The 21,796-nt window shown below is 38.8% G+C and overlaps 1 protein-coding gene across 6 annotated transcripts in view; it reads left to right on the top strand.

The window, feature by feature from the left end:
- The window catches only part of atp8a1 (ATPase phospholipid transporting 8A1), an 84,671-nt gene that overhangs the window by 50,099 nt on the left and 12,776 nt on the right, over window positions 1-21,796 (top strand). For all 6 annotated transcript variants that reach the window (XR_013284852.1, XM_077531366.1, XM_077531367.1 and 3 more), the window contains 9 exons: window positions 2,278-2,450; window positions 4,854-5,037; window positions 6,941-7,051; window positions 13,629-13,703; window positions 15,664-15,786; window positions 19,231-19,309; window positions 20,320-20,381; window positions 20,499-20,555; window positions 20,905-21,012. Coding sequence is in view for 5 of the 6 variants with exons in the window: in XM_077531366.1 (XP_077387492.1) it covers window positions 2,278-2,450; window positions 4,854-5,037; window positions 6,941-7,051; window positions 13,629-13,703; window positions 15,664-15,786; window positions 19,231-19,309; window positions 20,320-20,381; window positions 20,499-20,555; window positions 20,905-21,012 (972 nt within the window). In the remaining variant the exon portion in view is untranslated. The remainder of the gene's footprint in view (window positions 1-2,277; window positions 2,451-4,853; window positions 5,038-6,940; window positions 7,052-13,628; window positions 13,704-15,663; window positions 15,787-19,230; window positions 19,310-20,319; window positions 20,382-20,498; window positions 20,556-20,904; window positions 21,013-21,796) is intronic.

The following is a 21,796-nucleotide window of genomic DNA, read 5'->3' as shown; positions in this document are numbered from 1 at the left end:
TTTATTTTATTTTATTTAAGATTAAGTTATATACAAAAAGAAAACAGTTAATGGTCCTACTCATTGCAATTTTTGCAAAGCCTCCTACAAAATAACGCTGCTGCAATGTTGAAAATCAACATTCACTGTTGCTGAGTGACTACATGTCTATTTTAACAGGATTAACCCCATTGTGGAGTGGCTCCCCCCATCTTAGGCAGTTGATGACTTTACATCTCTGCAAACATCCAGATTCCACATCATGAGTGTCTTGTATCAACAATGGAGCTCAGTCTTTACGGGAGGCTCTGAATGACCGTTCCCAAAACCAAACACTAGCGATTCACATAAGCTAAATGGTTCATTATAGCCATAACAAAAGGTCTTTAGAAGGAGAAATGTAGAATTAGCGTTGGAACTCTGCAGCGTAATTTAATGGGGGTGGAAATGGCCGCTCCATCAGTGTGTGTGATGACTGGATTCTACCCAAAATGGAGGTAGAACGTTAGTGGAATAACAATGTAGGCAAAGTTGTGTTCCCCTTGCCGATACAGTAACAAATGACATGTCTGATTTTGGGTAATTTTACACAGAAGGCTCACATGTGTGCAGCTGCTCCCTGTTTGTGTCCTCTTTGGCTCTTTTCTCCTATGTTAATCCATCACCTCGCTCTCTCTCGCTGTGTATCTGCTCAAACGCAAAAACCCTGTTGTCCAAATATTTCCTTTAAGCTGAGGTTTCAGTTTTGTTATGCCAAGCCATTGCTGTGCTCTCCCTCTGGTCCTGCATGGACGCTTTGACATATGGGACCTTGTCACGGGCCGGACCACTCACACCAACCCACCAGGTTCTTGTTAATGTCCGCGTCATGTTTGCACGAGGACATACATGATAGTGCTCCCCCGGGTATTACGGTTGATTGTAAATTTGTAAGGCAAGGTAATGCTGTAGTTACATTTTAATGTCCTCTCAGGTGGGAAAGGAGAGCCCTTGGGTTGTTGATGCAGTTTTCAGCTGGGAGTAAAGTCAAACATAAACACAATTGTCAGTGAACAATAAATAATTTATTGAGCAGTATCACTAATGTGCCTTTTGGGTCCTCATTACAAACATTACCCATCTGTAGTTTTATCACTTTATATTGACAGTATTTAACATTTGTATCACAATTAAAAACATTTACGTGACTTAAGGCATTCCTTTTTACAGTTAATAACGGTTTAAAGATGGTGAGAACCTAGAATGGATTGTTTCTGTTTCCATTATTTCCTCTGGGAAAAGTCGCTTCAAAATCCTGAACGGGTCGTGTTCGACCTTAGAGGATCAACTCCTCAGCGAAATTTCCTAAGTGCTTCACCATCTGTGAGGAAGATGTGTGGAAGACAGAAATGATTTCACGAGTTCTGCTCCCCAGTCCATATGCTTCCACTCGGGACAGTAAATCCTTTAGTTAGTCCCACGTTCACCATCGCTCATTATCATCACTCTTTATACTGTGTATGCAGTTAGTGTGGCAATGAATTATGCTCATCACTCATAAATTAACAAGTCTTCAAGTGTCCCCTGGTGGTATTGTAAAGAATTATACTCCAATTAAAAAAAAACAAAAAAAAACTATAGTGGAGGTATTTTGTGTTGTTTCACTAAATATTTGCGGTATTGTATATTACAGCGAAGGTTAGCGCAGTTGGAGTCCGACTGTGTTCATTCATCCATCATCTAATTTCCTCTGCTTTCCATCCCTTTGGATTGCAAGTTAAAGAAAACATTAGAATAAGCAGAAACAATATTTTACCCTCTTCCCCCAAAATTATGTTTTTGGTTAAACTTAGAAATGTGGCTAAGACTTAAAAAAAAAAAAGAAGAAAAAAAAAAGATTGTAATCATTCAAATTCCACTGTTTGATCTCCGCATTTTATTAATCACATAATATTATACATTGTATTTGTACATGTGTTTCTTTTCTCCAGCTACATGAGGACATTTGCAAGATAAACTTGAAAACCCTTTTATCTGTAGCAGTTATAATGTAGCCAGGATTAGGAATGACGCGCTTATAATAATATTACAGTACTTTGGCATCTGTTAGCTATTGCTATTACTGGTTTGTGCTATTATTAACATCGATCTGCAAATGAGACAGACACATTTCATACCAATGTGATTTACCGGGTGAAACCCATTGAACAAACAATTAAAAGAGGGTGATTGAGAATCCATCAAGCTAGAAATAATACAGATTGTGGACATTTCACTGCTGTAATCATGAAGTCCTTCCAATGTTTGCCTCTCTGGCAGAGAACACGGGAGACCCTCAGCCACCACTGCGGAATGCTGGGAGATGCCCTCTACAAGGAAAATGACTTTGCGCTCATCATTGACGGCAAGACACTCAAATATGCGCTCACTTTCGGAGTGCGACAGTACTTCCTGGATCTCGCCCTGTCCTGCAAGGCCGTCATCTGCTGCAGGTAGAATTAATTGGGTTTGCTTCCTCCTACACTGTATGAAATTTGCTTTTTCTTTGGCTTTTTTATTTTTTTATTTTATTTTTTTATTTTATTTTTTTTACATGATGCCTTCACAGACAATATCAGGGATGGCAAGTTGGAAAAGTGTAGTGAGTACACCACAAATAGTTCCTATTGTGACTTCAGACATACAAAAATAGGAGCAGTTAAGTTGACTAAATATAAAAGATTATGAAAGTCAACAAAGCTTGTGAACATTTTCACAGAATAATAATAATTAAAAAAAAATACATAATGTGATTTAAAACTTCATTTGAATTATTGCACAAGTTTGCTGCTTTTACTGTTATCCATAAATGTTTTCACCTGATTTTACAGCACATACTTAAAAGGGTTTATACAGTCACAGGTAAATTTAGAATGTCAACTTGTAACATTATGGAGGTGCACTGTTGACCTGGCCAAGTCACATAAATAACAGGAAGTACTTTAGCTGTCAAGCAGCATGTACCTACATGGTCTATGGCCTGAAGTCGGGAACCATGTTTTCAGAGATTCATCAATCCTTTCATTTAACATTGCATGTAATGTTTATGGGTTTCTTCCCCTCTTTGCCCCTTTAGCACAGTTACCATGGATTTCACAATACATTCATACATTTTGTTTCTAATGTCATATACAAAAACTGTAGTAATATGCAGTGAGGTAATAAAAACACATTTATTGCGTCACACTGGCTAATGGTGGGCTGTACCTAATTGAGCCACTTATAATGATCTCTCTGTGTCTTGTACTGATGATGAAATAATCCAGTTGAATCTTTCCGCAGTGCTTGTTGACCTCCCATTTTTTTCACATTTAGAAACTATTCCTCCCATGGGAAATAATCAATTGAAATAATCTGTTCCAGATCCTTATGTAGACATCACACGCAGCTGTCTTAGTGTAGTTTGACCGACGCATGTCACATTTTATCAAGAAGATAGATGACATCACACTGGCATTGTGTGTTTTTATTTCACTTCAAGCTGCCAAATTACACTTCACATTTGTGCTGGTCCAAGCATATGGTGCATGCAGCAGACATCCCAAAACACAAATCAGTCACTTCTTTTTCTAACAGTCCGTGTTAAGGCTGCTTCTTGTTGTGAAATAAGTGTCATAAAAAAAAGCCACAAACTGAGAAAACACAAATGCTAATCTTTCAACGTTTTCTGGACTCAACAATAATGAGATAGCCGTAGATTGAATCCAATGTTAACGTTCTGAGTGACCATGACGGGCCATCTTATTGGAATACGTTTAGAAGAAAAAAAGAAAAAAAAAACATGGAAAAAGCCGAACACACACCAAGAGTTAATCTTTGTCTCACATCCATCCTGCATAACAACAGATTGAACATATTTTTCAACCTCAAGTCCATTCCACTCTTTAAATCAACACCCCAGAAACTACATTTAATATGGACTATTTGATATTGATGGTCGGAAAACTCATTGGAAAGTGAGTGCTACATAAATATAAACATCTGTATCTCCAAGTTTTGACTTTTTGGCACCGTTATTTAAAAGAACACACAAAGTAACACGAACATGGACATAGAAAAAAAAAACTACTTGGAGACGAGATGAATGCATAAAAACATGCACTGTAAAAAACATCCACGAGGAAATGGATGGAGGTTGTACAGCTGTATGTTTAACAATCAGGCTCGGGGAGAGCAACAGAGGAGGTCACCCCTGTTACGAGCCCCCCACACGTTTAGACAGAATGCTGAACTATGAAACATAAAAACTTCTGAAGGGTCACATCATATTTACAAGCATGTGGGGACTAATGGAGACTTTTGGCAGAAAATCTTCAAGGCCTTTCACTCATGGGAGAATCCTGCAATTGTACGACAACATACTTGCTTCAATAAGATGTAAATATTCTCTCAGGACAATAAACACTTGAGGTAAACAATCAATCCTTCAAGAACATTGCCAAGTGCAGAAAAACAATAACAGATTTATTGAACAGTCTGAGAGTTATCCAAGGACAAACAACTGGAGAACATCATCGTGTTGTTGGTTTGGCATCTTTTAGTCCGTTTGGTGAAAATAGCGGACTTTTGACCTCATTGTATTACATACTAGAAATCAATAGTTCACATATTGCAATTTTACAACAAGTCCTCCAACAATAAATGAATACTAAGTGTTACATACATATTGTAGTTTAGCGACCTCAATCTGCCATGTAAATAGCGAAAAAATAGTAAAGTGAACCATAAGTGGAGTTAATTGGACTCGAACCCGGGTCGTGCAATGTGATTTATCAAGCCTGAGTCGAATTGTGTCTGATTTTGCGTTTTGAAATAGTGCATCACTCAAAATCAATTGCATTCTCTCCTTTTTTCAGAGTGTCTCCTCTGCAGAAGTCAGAGGTGGTGGAAATGGTGAAGAAGCAGGTGAAGGTGATCACGCTGGCCATCGGCGACGGCGCCAACGATGTCGGGATGATTCAGACGGCGCACGTCGGCGTAGGAATTTCGGGCAACGAAGGCTTGCAGGCCGCCAACTCCTCCGACTACTCCATTGCTCAGGTGAGCTTGTCACAATTAAAATCAATTGTATACTTTCTTCTCATCTTTTCTTTTGGTGATGTTGTCATTTTTTTGTTCTCTCAAATATTTATTATCAGTCAAAATGCTGGAGAGTTAACATTCATTTGCATTGACTTTATTATTGTAGCCTGTTTTGGTGACATCACCCTGTTAACTTTTTTTGATATTACAACTGTCAAGTGTGTTATTAAACGTTTGACACATTTTTTGTTCACAACAAAAGCTCTCTTGTCTGCTCGGGCATCAGCTTATACAGTGAAGTGGTAACACCTGTAAAACAAGCATCCAAAACGTCACCCAACTCCCCGCACAACTCGATCACAAACAGACTCTGGCGAAATTGACAATGTAAACACGTACTGTACTTTCCAAGTAAGGTTGTCAGTCGACATGCGATACCTGAGAGCAACAAAAACACTCCTGTGTTTACACATAGAACACCATTCAATGCAACATTTTTCTATTGCCGCCACAGGGCTTGAGAGCATGGGAAAGCAATAGTTGCGTACAACACAGTGTGTGCTCTGTCCTTGAGTATGCAATTACTATTCAAGAGGGTTGAGTTTGTTCCCCACTTCAGTCCGCATTACATGTCCAAGGTTTATGTGTGTCAAAGACAGGTGGCCTCTTATAATCCACGTTGCAAATTAAATTACACTTCTTTTTTTTTTTTTTCACTGATGTTTTCTCTATATTGGCACTGCCGTATGGTAGATATAATTGGCTGACTGGAAAGTGAAATCCAACCTGGGAAGCTGTTCAAAATCTAAATAAAGAATGCTTTGGTCAAGCTGTCATAGATGATTATTTTCACTTTATAATCAATGGGAGTCAAAAGTCAACTGTCTTATTATTTACAAAAAATATATATATCAACATGTTGGGCATTGGTTAGCATGTGTGCCTCACAATTTTGAGGTTCCAGCCTTACTGTGTGAAATTTGCATGTTCTCCCCAATTATTATAAAAGCAATCTTTGAAGACTCTCAATTGTCCATAGGTGTGATTCAAAATGATCTTACTGAATTTATATTAAAAAAAAAAAACTTATTTAAATCAAAGTGTAGAAAAACCATTGCTGTCAGGCACCTCCGACAGTGTACAATTATTTTGTATGTATGTATGTATGTATTTTTACTGTATTACGTAGTAAATACTTATAGTGGTATGCCAATGCTAATCCATAATATACAGCCATCCGTGAATATTTTAGACTGCAAAATTGTGAGTGTAGAGATGCCGTCACATCTTTCTTGATTTCATAAGCACGGGTAGTGTAAATAAAAAATCTTGTACAGTAGGCCTATAGCTATAAATATAATTTAATATTACACATTGTCACTTAATTTTCATTTCTTTAACTATCTCTACTTGTTTTGATATTAGCGCCACATTGATGATCTCGGTCACCGTGGCAAGGCCAGCAATACTTGACTTGAAAACATTTTGGATATAGCTGTTAATATTTTAATTCTTCTTTCGTTTCACTGCCTTTTTCGGACAGCTAAAGGACTCAATGTAAACCTTGTAATTTGTTTCAGGCTGGCCGCTGAGCCGTGATCCAGTGTAATCACACTTATCAGCCAGAAATTACACTGTAATTTTATACTCACCACAGGCGTGCTTATAGCGGGATCATTCCAAAGTCATGTAACGGCTACACTGAACTTTTGAATACCCACTTGGTATTTTTTTTTGTTTTGTTTGGTTTTTTTCTGACTGCTATTATTCTTCCATCTCCCTGCTAGGACATGACAAATTCCTGATGTTTCTTTCCTACATCCAGACATTCCAATTGTGGCTTTCATGTCATCTCATGTCAGGAACCATCTAACACTGTATGTACTGTACACACAAAAACACATTTGCTTTTTTTTCCCAGTTCAAATACTTGAAGAATCTTCTGCTGGTCCATGGAGCTTGGAACTACAACCGTGTAGCCAAATGTATCCTGTACTGCTTCTACAAAAACATTGTACTTTATATCATAGAGGTAAGTAGACAATAATGCAGACCTCCTCCAAGCTCAAACTTGTTTTGAATAATGTCCTTTGCTTTTTCTAGAAAAAAAAAACAAAAAACATTTAAATCGGAAATTGTATTTCGGCAAAATAAAATCAGCCCTACTTTATAGGCTGAAGTTATTTTGACACCCAACCCGATGACATATGTAAACTTTGCGTGTTTGCGCTGCTGCTGACGAGCATCGCATGCGGCCAGTTTCAACACAGCTGGACAGAAAACAAACGACAAGGGGAAAACGGCAATCTTCCTCAAAGATGCCCGTCCGATATAGCTCATCTGAGTACTGGCATTTAAATCTTTCTGCATGTACATTTTAACTCTACAAGGCATGAGAGGAAAATACATGGAAGATTTACAGTTGATTGCAGAGACATTATAAAGTTGTTTTTTTTTCCTCTGGACCACCGTGAAGGTTTGCCAAGTTAGCGTTGTTCAGCTTGCTTTCCTCATATCATTGAAGATGAATGGGAACGCCATGGATGGCTTGTGACACACAGCAGACCTCACACTGATTACAAGTTCAAAAGCTGCAAGCGAGAATGGAGATAGGTTAAGTGCGTCCTATCAGCCACGGCGCTATTATGTTTTGATCTGCACTCCTTGTCAAGTAGTAGAAAGGTAGGAAAGTCTTCTGAGGGTCATGCTAAATTTGAGGAAAGGAAAAACATGTGGCAACAGTAGCACAAATGTTTTATTATGAACTTTTGTGTGTTCTGTTTTGGGGATTTTTACAACCGTTTTACAGAAACTTTTCACCACGACTTCTCATTTAATTAGAACAGAAAATCGGGTTGAACAATTCATCAAATTCAAATTGACATTACTGTCTTCTAGTAGAATGCCATTTTCATATTGCGATGTTGCATTTAGGTGGGAAAGGGGGTTTCATTTCAGTTGGTAGGCTTCATGTATACTTTAAGTATTTATTTATTTCTATAGTGTCCAAATAAGTTCAGTGCGTATTGTTGGTTATGAAAAAAATCAGGATCGACAGGTCAGGCTTTTTAAAGGTCATGGAGTGGTGATTGGCCAGAAAATTGCGATTGTTGCACCTAGAGACGTCGTAGTGAACACTTAAAAGACTGCATATCGAAAGCGTTTAAGATAACAACAATATAAGTACTGTAGATTAATTAGGTTAATGGTGTATTTGCCTTAATTTGAGTGATAGCATAAACTATAAGACCAACACATTAATCTATAATAAATCTGATATTTTTTAATTGCAATAGAGATTAATTTGTTTCTTGTTTTTGTTACAAAACATGCAAGGTTAAGGGGACCTTGAAATGTGATCATTTTAAATGGAAATCACGGGGGGGGGTTTGATGCAGTTTGATTATTTTTCTAAATTGTTCAGCCCTAACAGGAAGTGTTTGAAACTTTAAAGTTTGGCTTTGCATTGTGGTCCGGTTCAGATGGTCTCACAAGCCATTGGTTCCCTGCTATGTTTGAACAGTTATCACAAATGACACTTGCTTTGTTTTTTTTACTATTAGTTCTGCACCTGAAGTTTGCATTCCATGTTTTGCTCACATGTAATACGGTTAAATGTTTTCCCACATGCTCTGAATGTATTCTAAAATGACTTCCACGACTTGCGATGCGTTTCAAACATCCACTGGCGGACCCACACTTATCCAGCTTTCTCTTTTTACAGTTGGCTTGCCGTTGTAAATGAACCACAACACTCCAAAAGACCTCAGACCACAATCGAATGGCGGTCAGAAATTCCTCTCAACATTGTTTGTGTGTTCTTCTCGGACTGGGACTGCAGCCCCTCGCCTTTCAAAACCACTTTGTGGGTTGTTCGTGTCTGCGGGGCCTGCGTCGTCATTCTCGCGCTGATTTTGTCGCTCGCTGTGGAAATGAACTTTACGCTCCTCTTTCCATGCGTTGCTTCTTTAGGAGTTTCAAGCAAATAATAGGACACTTTGTCAGATCCTGAAATCTAACACACGAGCACCAGTTTGTCAGGTTTAGCTTTGTCCTGGCATGTGCTTCCCGTCGCTCTCGGGCTACTTTTCAACGGGGGAAATTCAAAGATGTGGGAATTTACCTTACATTGGGAGCATTAGGGCATACACAAAACTTAATCCTGTTTTTTTTTTTTTTTAAAAACCTTGTCACATCTTTGGTTCTTTTTAAGATTTATACTCCAAGTCTCAGTGCCCGATTCCAATTTAGTGTCTCCACCCGTATCCGATACTACTGTGTATAAGATACTCCTTTATGATCCCCTGAGGGGAAAGTCAGATGTTTTAACAGCACACAGCAGATGGTTTAAAAAATAAATAAAAAAATAAAAAAATAAAAACCTATATAAGAAAAATACTTCGTTAGAAACTGTTGCCAGGCTATTTATACAAACGGATTCATGAATTAATGTTATAAACAATATTAGAATTTACACAAAGTGTATAAACTAAATGAACTGAAGTAATGACAAGACTCAAGGCAGACTTGACCAATAGTGTATTATTAAGTGGAACATACTGTAAACATAGACACAAAGCTGTTGAGCGGTGATACTTTGTAATTGCATTTGATGACGCTCTCTCTTCATGGCATATGTTCTTCTTAACTACTTTAGCAGAAACTTGTTTACAACATGACCACACTACAAGAGACTGATTATGTGACTCAGTAGGTGCTGCTGTTTTAGTTCACAATAGAGTTCAAATGGGTTAACTCTGTAATGTCCATATATGGATGACGGCATCTATGAACTGAGATAATCAGACTGTTCGTACCAATTTTTGTGTATTTGACAGATTGAGTTTTCTTTGAGAGAGGCATTTAGTTGTTGTAGTGCCTAATTGGGAGGGATGGGTATCATTTTGAGAAATACATTACATTTATCGTTTGTTTGTTTGTTTGTTTGTTTGTTTGTTTTTTAATAGCAGAAGACACTTCAGTGTTACATTCAATCGCATACCAAACACCTTCTCCAAATAATGCAAGATGACTCTTTCTTATCCAGTGTTTATTTGTTATTTGTTTAAATGAATGACGCAGCTGGTGACTTATTGGGCATGGCATCGGGAAATCCGACATATTTGTTACTGTTCTAGTGTTTCCAATCTGTTTCCAATCAGTTCTGCTTCCATCAATTCATGGCACCTTGCCTGGTTGTAATCATGCACATATTTTTTTTCTAATGTGATTCTTCGAGCAGCATTCCCACTTTCATCCCAAACGACACAGCTAACTGAAGAAGTGCGGTGAAAAGGGGGCTGCATTCAGTCACATTCAAGCTAAGGAGACCCTCCAAAAGGGAACCATGGCAACATCATTCAAACAGCCAATCCTGCAGGCCACTCGTTTTTGATTGACACTTGGTCGGGGGTGCCACAGAGCCCGCTGATGGACAAGTGGCATTTATGAGGCCATTACATGAAAGTGTATTCACGAGGCCGTGCTCCGCATGGCAAAACGCCGCCAGTCGCATGCGACGCCACATATTTGGGGCATATTTATCAGCTACTTCTTCATGTGCTCAATGGTGCCATTGTGCATGATTTCCATTAGCAATTCTGCAGTAGTAAGCCTAAGAGTACCAGGGCCCGCATTGTGAGGGACAAACGTCAACCCCTTCCAGACACTTCTCAACGAGGCCTCTGGAGCTGTGCAATCAATGATTTTTCATCCGCTGCTGAATATGCAAAGAGTCTTCTAATCGCCTGTATGGCTTTTTTTCTCGACATGTGCAATGGGGGAGAGAGGCCAGCCACACCTCTCTGCTGAGTGGCCCTCAATGACGAGAAGAAAGGGGAAGAAAAATCCTGGCGGGTTCCTCCCCTTAATGAGCAAATCAATGCATCTGCCCCTCAAGAGAGACAGACAGAGGGGACGTAATGGGGACCCCGAGGACCAGGCCAAAACACTCACATAAGAAGCAGTTACTGCTTGCTGTGAATGGAAGCCTTTTTAACTTGCACAACAATAAACAGGCTCTAGTCTCGCATTGAGCAGAGCTGTAATTAATTCAGCAGTTTGACCTGCTTGCTAGCTTCTCCTCGTTACCACAGCTTGAGGCAACCTGCCTCCTGGCTCTTGGGGCCTTCATGCACACATAAAGCATAGCAATGCCTTCGAAGTATACCGTGAGCATCTGCTGCATCGTGGATATGCCAGGTAGCACTGAGGTCTGCTGGAAGAGTTGCCGCATAATTGAGATCAAGATAAAGATGATGATGTTGGCTCTTCAGTGTAATAAACATGTATGCAAACTTCATTTAGCCAGTCCATGGTGTTTCACATTATATGTTAGCGTAAAACTAATTTAGATGAGATTTCATTCAAATAAGCCTCATTGAGTCAGTCACATTTTATTTGCTGTATATTTTAGGTATTGAGTCATTCAGGAAAAAAACAAAACAAAATTAGATTTGTATCTGTTTCCGTTTTGCAGCCGTTAGCATTAGAACATACTTAAGTTTCATCATTATTCACAAATCTGTTTAAAACAGTGGGGAAAATAGCTTTTTGCAACATGACCCTGTTTGATTTCTTATACTCTGCTGCCACCAGCTGGTCGTTTTTGTAACAACTACCATTGCTTCAAGCGTTCTCTTCAGTTCAGAGGCTGCTTCAAAGCCTTCTATATATTCTAGCATAAAAAACATAAATACGTTTTTGGGATCATGGTAATATTTACAATAGAACGTATTTGTACGTTTTTGGGAGCAAATTAGTTTAGAGGGTCCATTTGATACAGCTATGCAAAATACTGTATTCTGAAGAACTGCATAATCGACAATATTTGTCAACATTAGTTCTTGAAAATCTCATACTAAATGGTTTAAAATGTTTATTTGGCATGAAATTTGTTCTCTGTGAACCCGTGCTATGACTGGATGGGGGCTTACGCATATTTTTGTGTTTAAAAATTAGTATTAGGAGACATTAAACCATATGGTCTTTCTGTATCACAGATGGGTCTGGAATGTATCCCCCGTGACAGAGGACAGAGGTTCACTGTACCACTAAGCCAAAGCAAGACCCCCAAAACTACTTGTGGTTGTAGAGCTTCGCATATTTTGAGTGTGCATCCCATACGAGTGTGAAAACAGGGCCCCCGCGTACAAAAGCAACAGGCTCATGGTAGAGTGCACCTGATGGAGGGGAGGCTTGGGGTCCGGGTAGGGTGGGCGTGGTAGTGAGGGGTCTCACACACACACACATAAAACTGGTTTTGGTCTTTACATGCATGCCTTTGAGCCTTAAGATTGGGGGTTGGGTGACATGTCTGCTCTTTCACAATTTAAAGGGAAGAGCTGGTGGCAGATCGAGAACGGGAGGGAGCTGGGGCCGGGCGAGACCCTCAAATAGTTCCAATTTGTGGCAGCTCATGCCTTCATAATGAAGTCCAATGAAGCAAGGAAGTGCTTGCTTAAGGCTGCTGCCCTGATGTTCCCCAGACAGCTTTGACATGAGTGATAACAAGAGGTCTGCTTCTGGAACCTCACTTTTGTTGAAGTTTTAATAACATTAGGAGTCTATATAGCTCTAATAAGTTGATTTTTTTTTTTTTTTTAATTATGCAACAAGTAATAATTTTCAATTATAACTGCACTGCTTTCTGGGAACATCAGTAGTGTGTTGAAGATACTATACATAAACATATACTGTAAACATCCTGTTTAGTTATTTCAAAGTGGTATAGGTTTATTCATGAAATTGAACCAAAAGATGAGAGTTTGCATTAGTTGAGGTGCCTCGATCACTTCCTGTTGATCCTCTCTGCCTTTCCTCAATTCGACTGATGGCCACTTCATACAAGCTCACGTCATTTTAGGATGAATGGGTTAGGAAGTAACTTTTTATGCTTTTACTCCCTAAACATCACTGAAAAGTGTATTCACCTTGTTAAAAACTGTTCCGTTTTGTTGTGGACACACCTCTTTCACTCGTTTCATAATACTACTTCACAGTTGAATGTCTTTGAAGTTGTGGAATTCAAAATTTCATCAAAGATTTGGGGTAAAATATGAAACTACTAGCGTTTGAACAACTTTTTCTTTCGCTTTTTTGTCAGTGAAATCATATTCAATGCTGTGACAATCTTGCATCACTTTTTATACACATAAAATATTCTCTCTTTTTTTTAGCTTAACATCACGCCTTTGTCATTAACGCTCAGACCAAGATTTCATTGGTTTCAAATCTTAACATTAGAAATTATTTTTACACTTTTGTGACATTTAAGAATGCTAAAATGTGAATTAAAACACGGTCTGTACAGTTGATGTTTTATGATGGCAATTTAAATCGATTGTTTTCATTTCCACTACTTCATATGGGTTCAAATGTATTTGAGATTGTTTTATGAACCTCTTTATTGTAGTTGAAGGTCAAATTCCAAAAATATCAAAATACTGTAATAGAAAGAGAAGTAACTATTTTGACCACCATCCTTGCCATTTCTCTGTCCCTCAAATGAATTTACACTTGAACTCTTATGATACATCTGTGATTACGTTTTGCTTTTTCATCTTCTGCTGTTTCACTCATCCCTTGTGATTTTTTTTTCCCTCCTGCAGATCTGGTTTGCATTTGTCAATGGCTTCTCGGGTCAGATTCTGTTTGAGCGCTGGTGCATCGGCTTGTACAACGTGGTGAGTGTTGATAAAAGCTTTACAGTCTACAGAGCTTAACACTGCCAAAAGAGCTGCGGTTGGAAGCATCTCTTCATTGCCGGATTGTGTCACTAACATCCTGAAAATCCTCCAGCGTATTAATGACCCCTTTGTCAAAGCTCAACCTTCCCCTGTGGCCTAAACGATGCACTGAATGTGAAAGAACAACAGTTTGGCTTGTCCCAGGAAGTGTCGTTAGCCGGCGCAGCTATGCTTGCATGATATTAAAAGGCAAAGGAAGCGGAGTCCCGCAGGGTTCTGTCGTGGGGCCACTCCTAATGAAGTCATATTTCATATCTGTCATGACTTTGCGGAAGTAAACATGTCCATCTGTGTGCTTCTGATCATGAAGTGAATGTTCTTGCAGCCCTGGCGCTTGTATTAATTTCCCTATAAAGCACCTCCTTGGTCCCATTGGTGGGTGCAGCCCAAATTCCTTTGGCTCCGTGGGAGTCTGTCAGAGGCACCGGTCTGAATCTGCCCCTCAATGGAGATCTTCACCGGAATAAGAAAGGAGCCCGGTGGAGCGTGTCGCACAGACCATTGCCTCTGCCGACTCCCACTCATGATGGGCCCAGTGGAAAGTCGTACTAAGTGACCCAGTCAAGCCCCGCCTCTAAACCCCTTTTACACACCATCTCAGAATTGCAACACTGCTAAATCATTGCACTTCAGGCCAGGTTGGAATACCTGCTTGTTAGAGAGATGAGTTTTGCATGTGAACAGATGTGAAGCATCCAAAGTAAGGAAACCTGAGAGGTTTTACAATAATGTCACTTGTCCTCATTGCTTCAAAAGAAAGACAGTGGGCCAAGAAGAGGAAAGAATGAAGACAATTCCATGAGAAATCACAACAGGAATTTGGTTTATACAATGAAGACGGAGTACTAGCAAAGAGGAAGGTTTGCATAGCTTCATTGACTGAAGAAAATCATGTATCATTAAGTACAGTATTGCAAGTTTTTTTCTTTTTATCCAAAACACAAAGAACAAATAATGAGATAAAAATGACCAAAAAAAAAAAAAAGCTACGTGTTCCACTGAATGATGAAAAAGCATAATAACAATAATAATAATAATAATAATAACCCTCTCAAAATTTGGAGTTACATGTTTTTTATTGTATATTGAAAAGAAACTGGCAAAAGTTTAATCTTTTTCATCAGACAATCAATACAAATTTAAAAACTCAGAACCTTGAGTTACATGTTTTTATTGGACAGAAGTGATATTAAACAGTTGGTCTTCGACCATAAATTTAACCATACATTTCCTCATATAATTCTTTTCTTCTTCTTTTCTTCAGATTTAGAATAAATCTGGTATTAAGTAATTAAACATTAGCAGTGCACATCATGTTTTTTTTCTAAATGTGTTAATCATTTACTGAAAGTGAAGAAGTATAAATATTAAGCTATTCAAAGTAACTTTTTTTTTTTTTTTAACTCCAACATTTGTTGTATAAGCTAAAAAGGTAAAGCTAAAAAGGCATGGTCTTAGTTATAAGACACCATCTATTCATTAACAATCAAAACGACCCAGCACCAGGAACCAAAACAACATCAGAAACAACAAAAACTTATATCAAGAACAGCCTTTCTTCTTTTCCAGGCTTTAGATGTGAAATTTGCAAAAACATCAAAATCAAACCACTGTTTCTGAATACTGCTTAACGTCAGTGTTGCATGGACTTCAGCAACTTCTGGCCTCGGACAGTTGAACTGCATTCCACAAACTTAGCTTTTTTTTTTAAACACACTACTATTATTCTGAAAACAACTGTGTTAGGTAAAAAATATATATATATATATATGTACCAAAATTACCCTAAACTTTGGTTTTATTTTTGGAATTGTGCCATATAATTGAATTTTGTCTGTTATTTAGTTTTGTTTTGTGTTTTTCTTTTTCTGTCCATGTGTTTTAATTTCTTGTCCAGATCTTCACTGCCCTGCCTCCGCTCACTCTGGGAATATTTGAGCGCTCCTGTCGGAAAGAAAACATGCTGAAGTACCCAGAGCTCTACAAAACCTCCCAGAATGCAATGGGATTCAACACCAAGGTAAACTACTTTTGCAGCAATTTTCACAGTGTGACACAGGCTGGAGGTTTGCCATGGGCTGGGGTGACCTGTCCTGTCTGGTTAGCCAGGCGGGGTAGTTTTAGGTGGGGGGCAGGCGGTGGATTAGGACAAGGTGGGGGCCCTCTTGTTAAGATAAGCAATGAAGCCGTCTCCTCTTTTAGCCACAGTGGGCTCCTGTACGCTCCTCACAGGCGTGGTGACCTGGTTCGTGCAGCGTGGAGGTGGAATAAAGAGCGATTGGCCATGGGGGTCACGGGCAGGCAAGGCCGGGGGTGCAGAACAAACCAGGGGGATGTAAAGGATGTAGCATGATGCCGTTTGCCATGGAGAATTATGCAATTTGTTCAAGCACACAACTATTTGTTCAAGTTTGCTCTCAAGCAGAGAAATCAATTTTGGTGAGATATGACGCTAATTGTGACGTATACTACTCACAAACAATTCAGGATGTTCGTTTCGGATGAATGTCAGGATGAACCTAAAATGCACTAAAACTACAACATTAAGGCCATCTCACAATTTCAGTAGTCATCAACTGGACTTTTCAGATTATTTGGATAGCTGTAGTATTTATAAGAAGAAGACCAGACCCAAGTTTCGAACCCTGAGTTACAGAAATTTTGTTCCATGACCTGTAAATGAATTTTTTTGCCATGTCTGCACCTTGTTGTTGTTGCTGGCTTTTGCACTATTTTATTCTGCACTATTTTTCCTTGTGAGTCAAAAAATATATATATTTTTATAGAGTGTGCATCAAAGCTGTTTGTGTTGAGGTGAGAGGAATTGGAAGTGACCCAAGGGTGGCAGAATGTGAAGGTGTCACCTTTTAACAACATATTCCTTACACTTAGGTCATCCACATAAACCTCTTTTATGTGGCTATGGTGTTTACATCCGTGTGCCAGTTGGCGCCTCCCTTCCCACCTCAACAACAGTCCGCTCAATATTTGACTCGATATTAATTACCAGATTCTATTATATTTTGTGTGTGTGTCAACAATTTTGGAGAGCCACAAAGACAAACTCTATGCAACACAGATCCCACTGTGACAATTCTGAGCATTTATTGATGTCATTAGCATTCATGCTTTTGCGGCGGGGCCTAGCGTGCACTCCCACTGGTTTGTGAGCGGGATAGAGGATGGAGGCCAAGCTGTGAGGCTAATTGGCATATTTGTGCTTTTAGAATGAATGATAATTTAGGCAGCATCTGACCAGCGAGAAGGGGGTTGCCGGGGTGGGGGATTCTTTTAGTGTATTGGCTTTTGTGGACACAGTGAGAGGGTGAGGTAATCCTGGGAGGGGTGGAAGGGTGGGGAGGATGATGTGCGGAGGGTGTGTGTGGGCGCAATTGGACTTTGGTGAGCTAGGATAGGAAAGGTGAGGAGGTCGGGCCACCGAGGCCAACGTGCAGAAGCAACGGCCTACAGGCCAAATTCAGCCCAGTTCTATTTAAAGCGCTGCCATTCAAACCTGTGAAAACCCCTAAAAAATGCAGCCTAGTTTTCAAGGTTTACTTTTTTTTGCAGAAAGCTTCACGGACGGATTTGCTGAATCAGTCCAATCGTGTTTTGAAAATCCTCTCAATGAATAGAGGCCAGGACAGGACGATTTATTTTTGAAGTCTTGGTGTTAATTTCTTTGTATCAACACGGGCGTCCAAAGTGGAGCATTATTTTTTTTTTCTGTTGGCAGAATAGATTTCACGGTAATTTCACACTACATCGCCCATTAGTGTTGTACTTGGCTCCGGCTGTGTGGAATGTTTATTTGGAGCAAGTTTGATTTAGACTCGATGTGGAAGACTCATAATATAAGTCTGCGTAAACTTTTAACTGACTTTTATCATTACCATGGTAGCTGTGCCTGCGTGTTTGTGCTTACACACTCAAATCTGCTTACTTAGCGCTTACACTTGTCTCTTAGTGCTGAATCTTAATTAAATTAAGCCTTAATCAGTCAAGGAATCATATTCAGTAACAATAGCAGGGACCTAGGAGGAAGTTAACCGAAAATAGTTGTTTTGTCATAATATTTTGTAATGTATACGAATTATAAATACTAAATAGTACCAAAATAAATATAGGAAAACATGAACCTCTAAAAAGAAAAAAATATAGATAATAAAAAAATAGCCCATCCATTATTTTCAGAAATTTAAGTTTAAAAAAAATATCTGAAATAAAATTAATTTATAGGATAATAAAAAAACATTCAACTTATTGTAGTAATGTTAAGATAATAGACACATTAAATTAATTATTTATACAAGAATGCATTAATTTAGATCATTGTACAATCTGCTGTACAGTAGCTGAAATACAAATAAATGGCAGATTATTAACTCATTGACTGCCATTGACGGAAAAAGACGTCAAATAATGGATTTTTGCTGGGCTGGCAGTGAATGTGTTAAACACAAAGTTCCAATATATTTTGTGATTACATTGCAGCATCCTTTTTTTTTTTTTTTTTAACCTTTTAAGACAAATTATGCTTAAAAATCTGTCAATTTTAGTTACATCTCATCTTAACTCATTGACTGCCATTGACGGAAAAAGACGTCAAATAATGGATTTTTGCTGGGCTGGCAGTGAATGTGTTAAAATAAAATTATTTTTAAAACCATTAAATACATTTTAAAATGAATACATCAAGTTGAAATGGATTTAAAAAAATCTTCATTTCAAGAAATATTTTGGTGGGACATTTTTCACCCCCATTAATCTTGAAATTAGTCTATGTAGATTTAGTGTCATCAAACATGATGCCCGCGGGCATCAGGTTGTCCCCAAGGACAGTAATCCATAGGCCTGTTCTAAAATTAGCTCAGTTCGTCAGTGTTCGTAGCAAGTGAAAATGTCTTTTGTGATTTCCTAGGGTTGTTGTAAAAATGTAGAAATGTAAACACTTGCAGAAATTTTTAGAAACAAATTTGTGCATTTTGGTATTTTTCCCTTTCCTACCTTGTGAGATGAGAAATTATTAACATTTGAGCAGTGTTTATCAAATTGTTAGCCCTTCACATTAATAAGTACCAAAGAAGTAATTCTCTTTTTAAAAAAAAAAAAAAAAAAAAGGTTGGTTATAAGACAATAGGAATATTTTAGAAATACTTTTCAGGCCACTTTTTCCTTCCAAAATATGTTTTAGTCTTTTTTTGCTTCACTGCCACTCCCCCCACCCAGTTGCACCCACAGAGGATATACAACGTGTCTGTCAGCGGGGTGGCCATTGATAGCGGGGGCCCCGACAAAACCACCACTTAGCCTAGCGCTGGGCTAGCACAAAGCGCCCAGGTCAGAGGTTGCTTGGTAGGCAGCAGGTCCCCGCACTCTTTTGTATCCAACCCTCTCGCGTTTTCTCTCGTTGGAATTTTCAACCATCTCCAACCCCCCTCCTTTTTTTTTTTTTTCTTTGCAGGTCTTCTGGGCTCATTGTCTGAACGGCCTCTTCCATTCCGTCATCCTCTTCTGGTTCCCTCTCAAAGCCTTCCAGCACGGTGAGCAGCTCCCGGAGATTCACGATGAGGAGGGAGTGCAGTCAGCGTCGCATACTTTGTCTTAATTAGCGCTTTCTGCATGCGTCCTCTGGTCAATTGCTAACATGTGTGTCCTGTCCTCCAGTCACAACGGGACACGCACTTTATATCATGCTAGCACCACTTCTTCATTCCGATACATTTAAACGAGGCTTCGGGGGATTATTTTAGAGTCAAATACAGTGGAACCTCTGAAAGTGGAAAGCTCCAAAAGTGGTACGATGTGGAGTTCAAACTGAGTTTTCTGCAAAATATGCCTCAAAAGTCAGCAGATGTTATCAGACTTCAGGGGAAAATGCAGATGCTAGCTTAAATAGTATGTAGCTAAAATCACAATGGCTAAAGCTGCTTTTTTTTTTTTTAGGGAAGGTGTAAAATTAGGGGTGTGAATTGCCTAGTACCCGACGATTCGATTCGTATCACGATTCATAGGTCACGATTCGATTCGATACCGATTAATCCCGATACGAATCTATGAGTCGATTGTTGCGATTTTTTAATTTAAATTTAGAAAATACTAATCGTAAACTTGTACAGTGTAAGATATGTATGAAAATGTATTATTTATTTATCTAAAACTTCAGTCTTATACAGGTTGTAATCTGTTTCATGTTTGAACAGCATTGAAATAAAATATTAAGGCTTAATGTTCCATTAACATAACATTCGTCCATGCTTAAGGTGTGAACCCTAAGACGTTTTAGTGAATATTTTTCCATCAAAAATGGATATTTAAAAATCGATTCGGCCACCTATTGAATCGATTCGAGAATTGTGCGATGTAATATCTCGATATATTGCCAAATCGATTTTTTTAACACCCCTATGTAAAATGTAAAAAAACAAAAAAAAAGAAAAGAAACAGGTGACCATTTATTGTAAGCATTAAAACCACCAATGTTATTGTTCATCTATTCTCCCCTGTTAATATTTCAGCCTCTTATCTGACACTCCTTTCAATCTCCTCACAGATACAGTGTTTGGCAATGGAAGAACTCCTGACTATCTCCTTTTAGGAAACATGGTTTACACAGTAAGCAAACACCCATCATGCAGACGCACAAACATCTGACATGTCTACAAGGACATTTTATGTGTAAAAGTACCGTCAGCTTGTGTATTCATGTTGTTGTCATTTGTGTTCCCGCAGTTTGTGGTCATCACAGTTTGCCTTAAAGCGGGCCTGGAAACCTCATCCTGGACTATGGTAAATATGTCGTATAATCTTATAGTGCTATTATAAGTTTGTTTACATAAATTGCCACATAAAATTTCCTCATAAAATTAAATTATTATTATAAGATCACATCTTTTTTGCACATAACTCTAAAACTTTATTTGTATAAGAACAATTTTTTTTCTTGTGAAAATATTTCTGAATTCCATCTGTTTTATTTTTTCCAGTGTACCAGTGTATCAGTAATTAATGTGACTGTTTTTCTCTCAGCATTCACACTAATATGCTGATCATTCCAAATATAGCCACTGACATGCACCGCAACATACTCAAATTTATGTTAGCGTGGCTCACCAACACTGGAATTTGATGTTTGCAGTTCAGTCACATCGCCATCTGGGGCAGCATTTGCCTGTGGGTGGTGTTCTTCGTCATCTACTCGTCCCTGTGGCCCCTCATCCCTCTGGCCCCCGACATGTCGGGCGAGGTAAGCGTACACGCTCACACACCTGCATTACCTCACAAGTGACTCGGTGCGGCAGACGCTCGCGAGCGCACCTTCGTAAGGAGAACCAGAGACTCTGAGCCTGTCAGACCTCCGGCTTGTGTTGCATAATGACTTAATTGGGCCAATTAGGGAGCTGTTTGTGTTACGCCGGCCTCCCTATGCGCTGAGTATCCGCAGGTGACGTTGAGACAGCGAGGCAGTCTGGTACCAAAACAAATCGAGGTGAGGCGAAGTAGCGATTGTGTCGCAGGAAGCAGACGACCCTGAAACTGTTTGCTTTTAAAAAGAAAAAAAAAATAACCGTTTTCGTTTTGTGGCCTTTTGCGCCTTCTGTCTGCCACATCGACAAGTGATTTTTCCCAGCACATTCTGAGTTCTCATCATCATAAAGTACCAAAATCTTGGCAGGAAGTTGCTTTACATGCACAGATTTCTTTGGCGTGTGCTGTTTATGACATGTGGTGTGTTGAGTAAAGTTAATATTTTTTCCCTGCATGTTTCTACATGGCTTATGCCAAATATTATTGGAGAGAAATATATAGATTTTTTTTTTTTTTTTTTTTTTACTCAAATGTAGAGGCAGGCATGACGGGTTTTTTTTTTTTTCAACACAACTTTTTGATTTAAAATTAAAACAAAATCAAACTAAACCAAATTGACTATTTTGGAAAAATATAGAGAATTGTGGAGCAACCACACTAATCATTTTTAACTAACTTCACTGATGGAACAACCTTCGCTCCCAGGTGTTTTAGTGGATTTT

Source organism: Festucalex cinctus, chromosome 9 (assembly GCF_051991245.1).
Source record: "Festucalex cinctus isolate MCC-2025b chromosome 9, RoL_Fcin_1.0, whole genome shotgun sequence".
In the NCBI taxonomy this organism is placed as follows: domain Eukaryota; kingdom Metazoa; phylum Chordata; class Actinopteri; order Syngnathiformes; family Syngnathidae; genus Festucalex; species Festucalex cinctus.
Note: the sequence above shows the minus strand (reverse complement) of the source record. Positions and strands in the feature narration are given on the sequence as shown.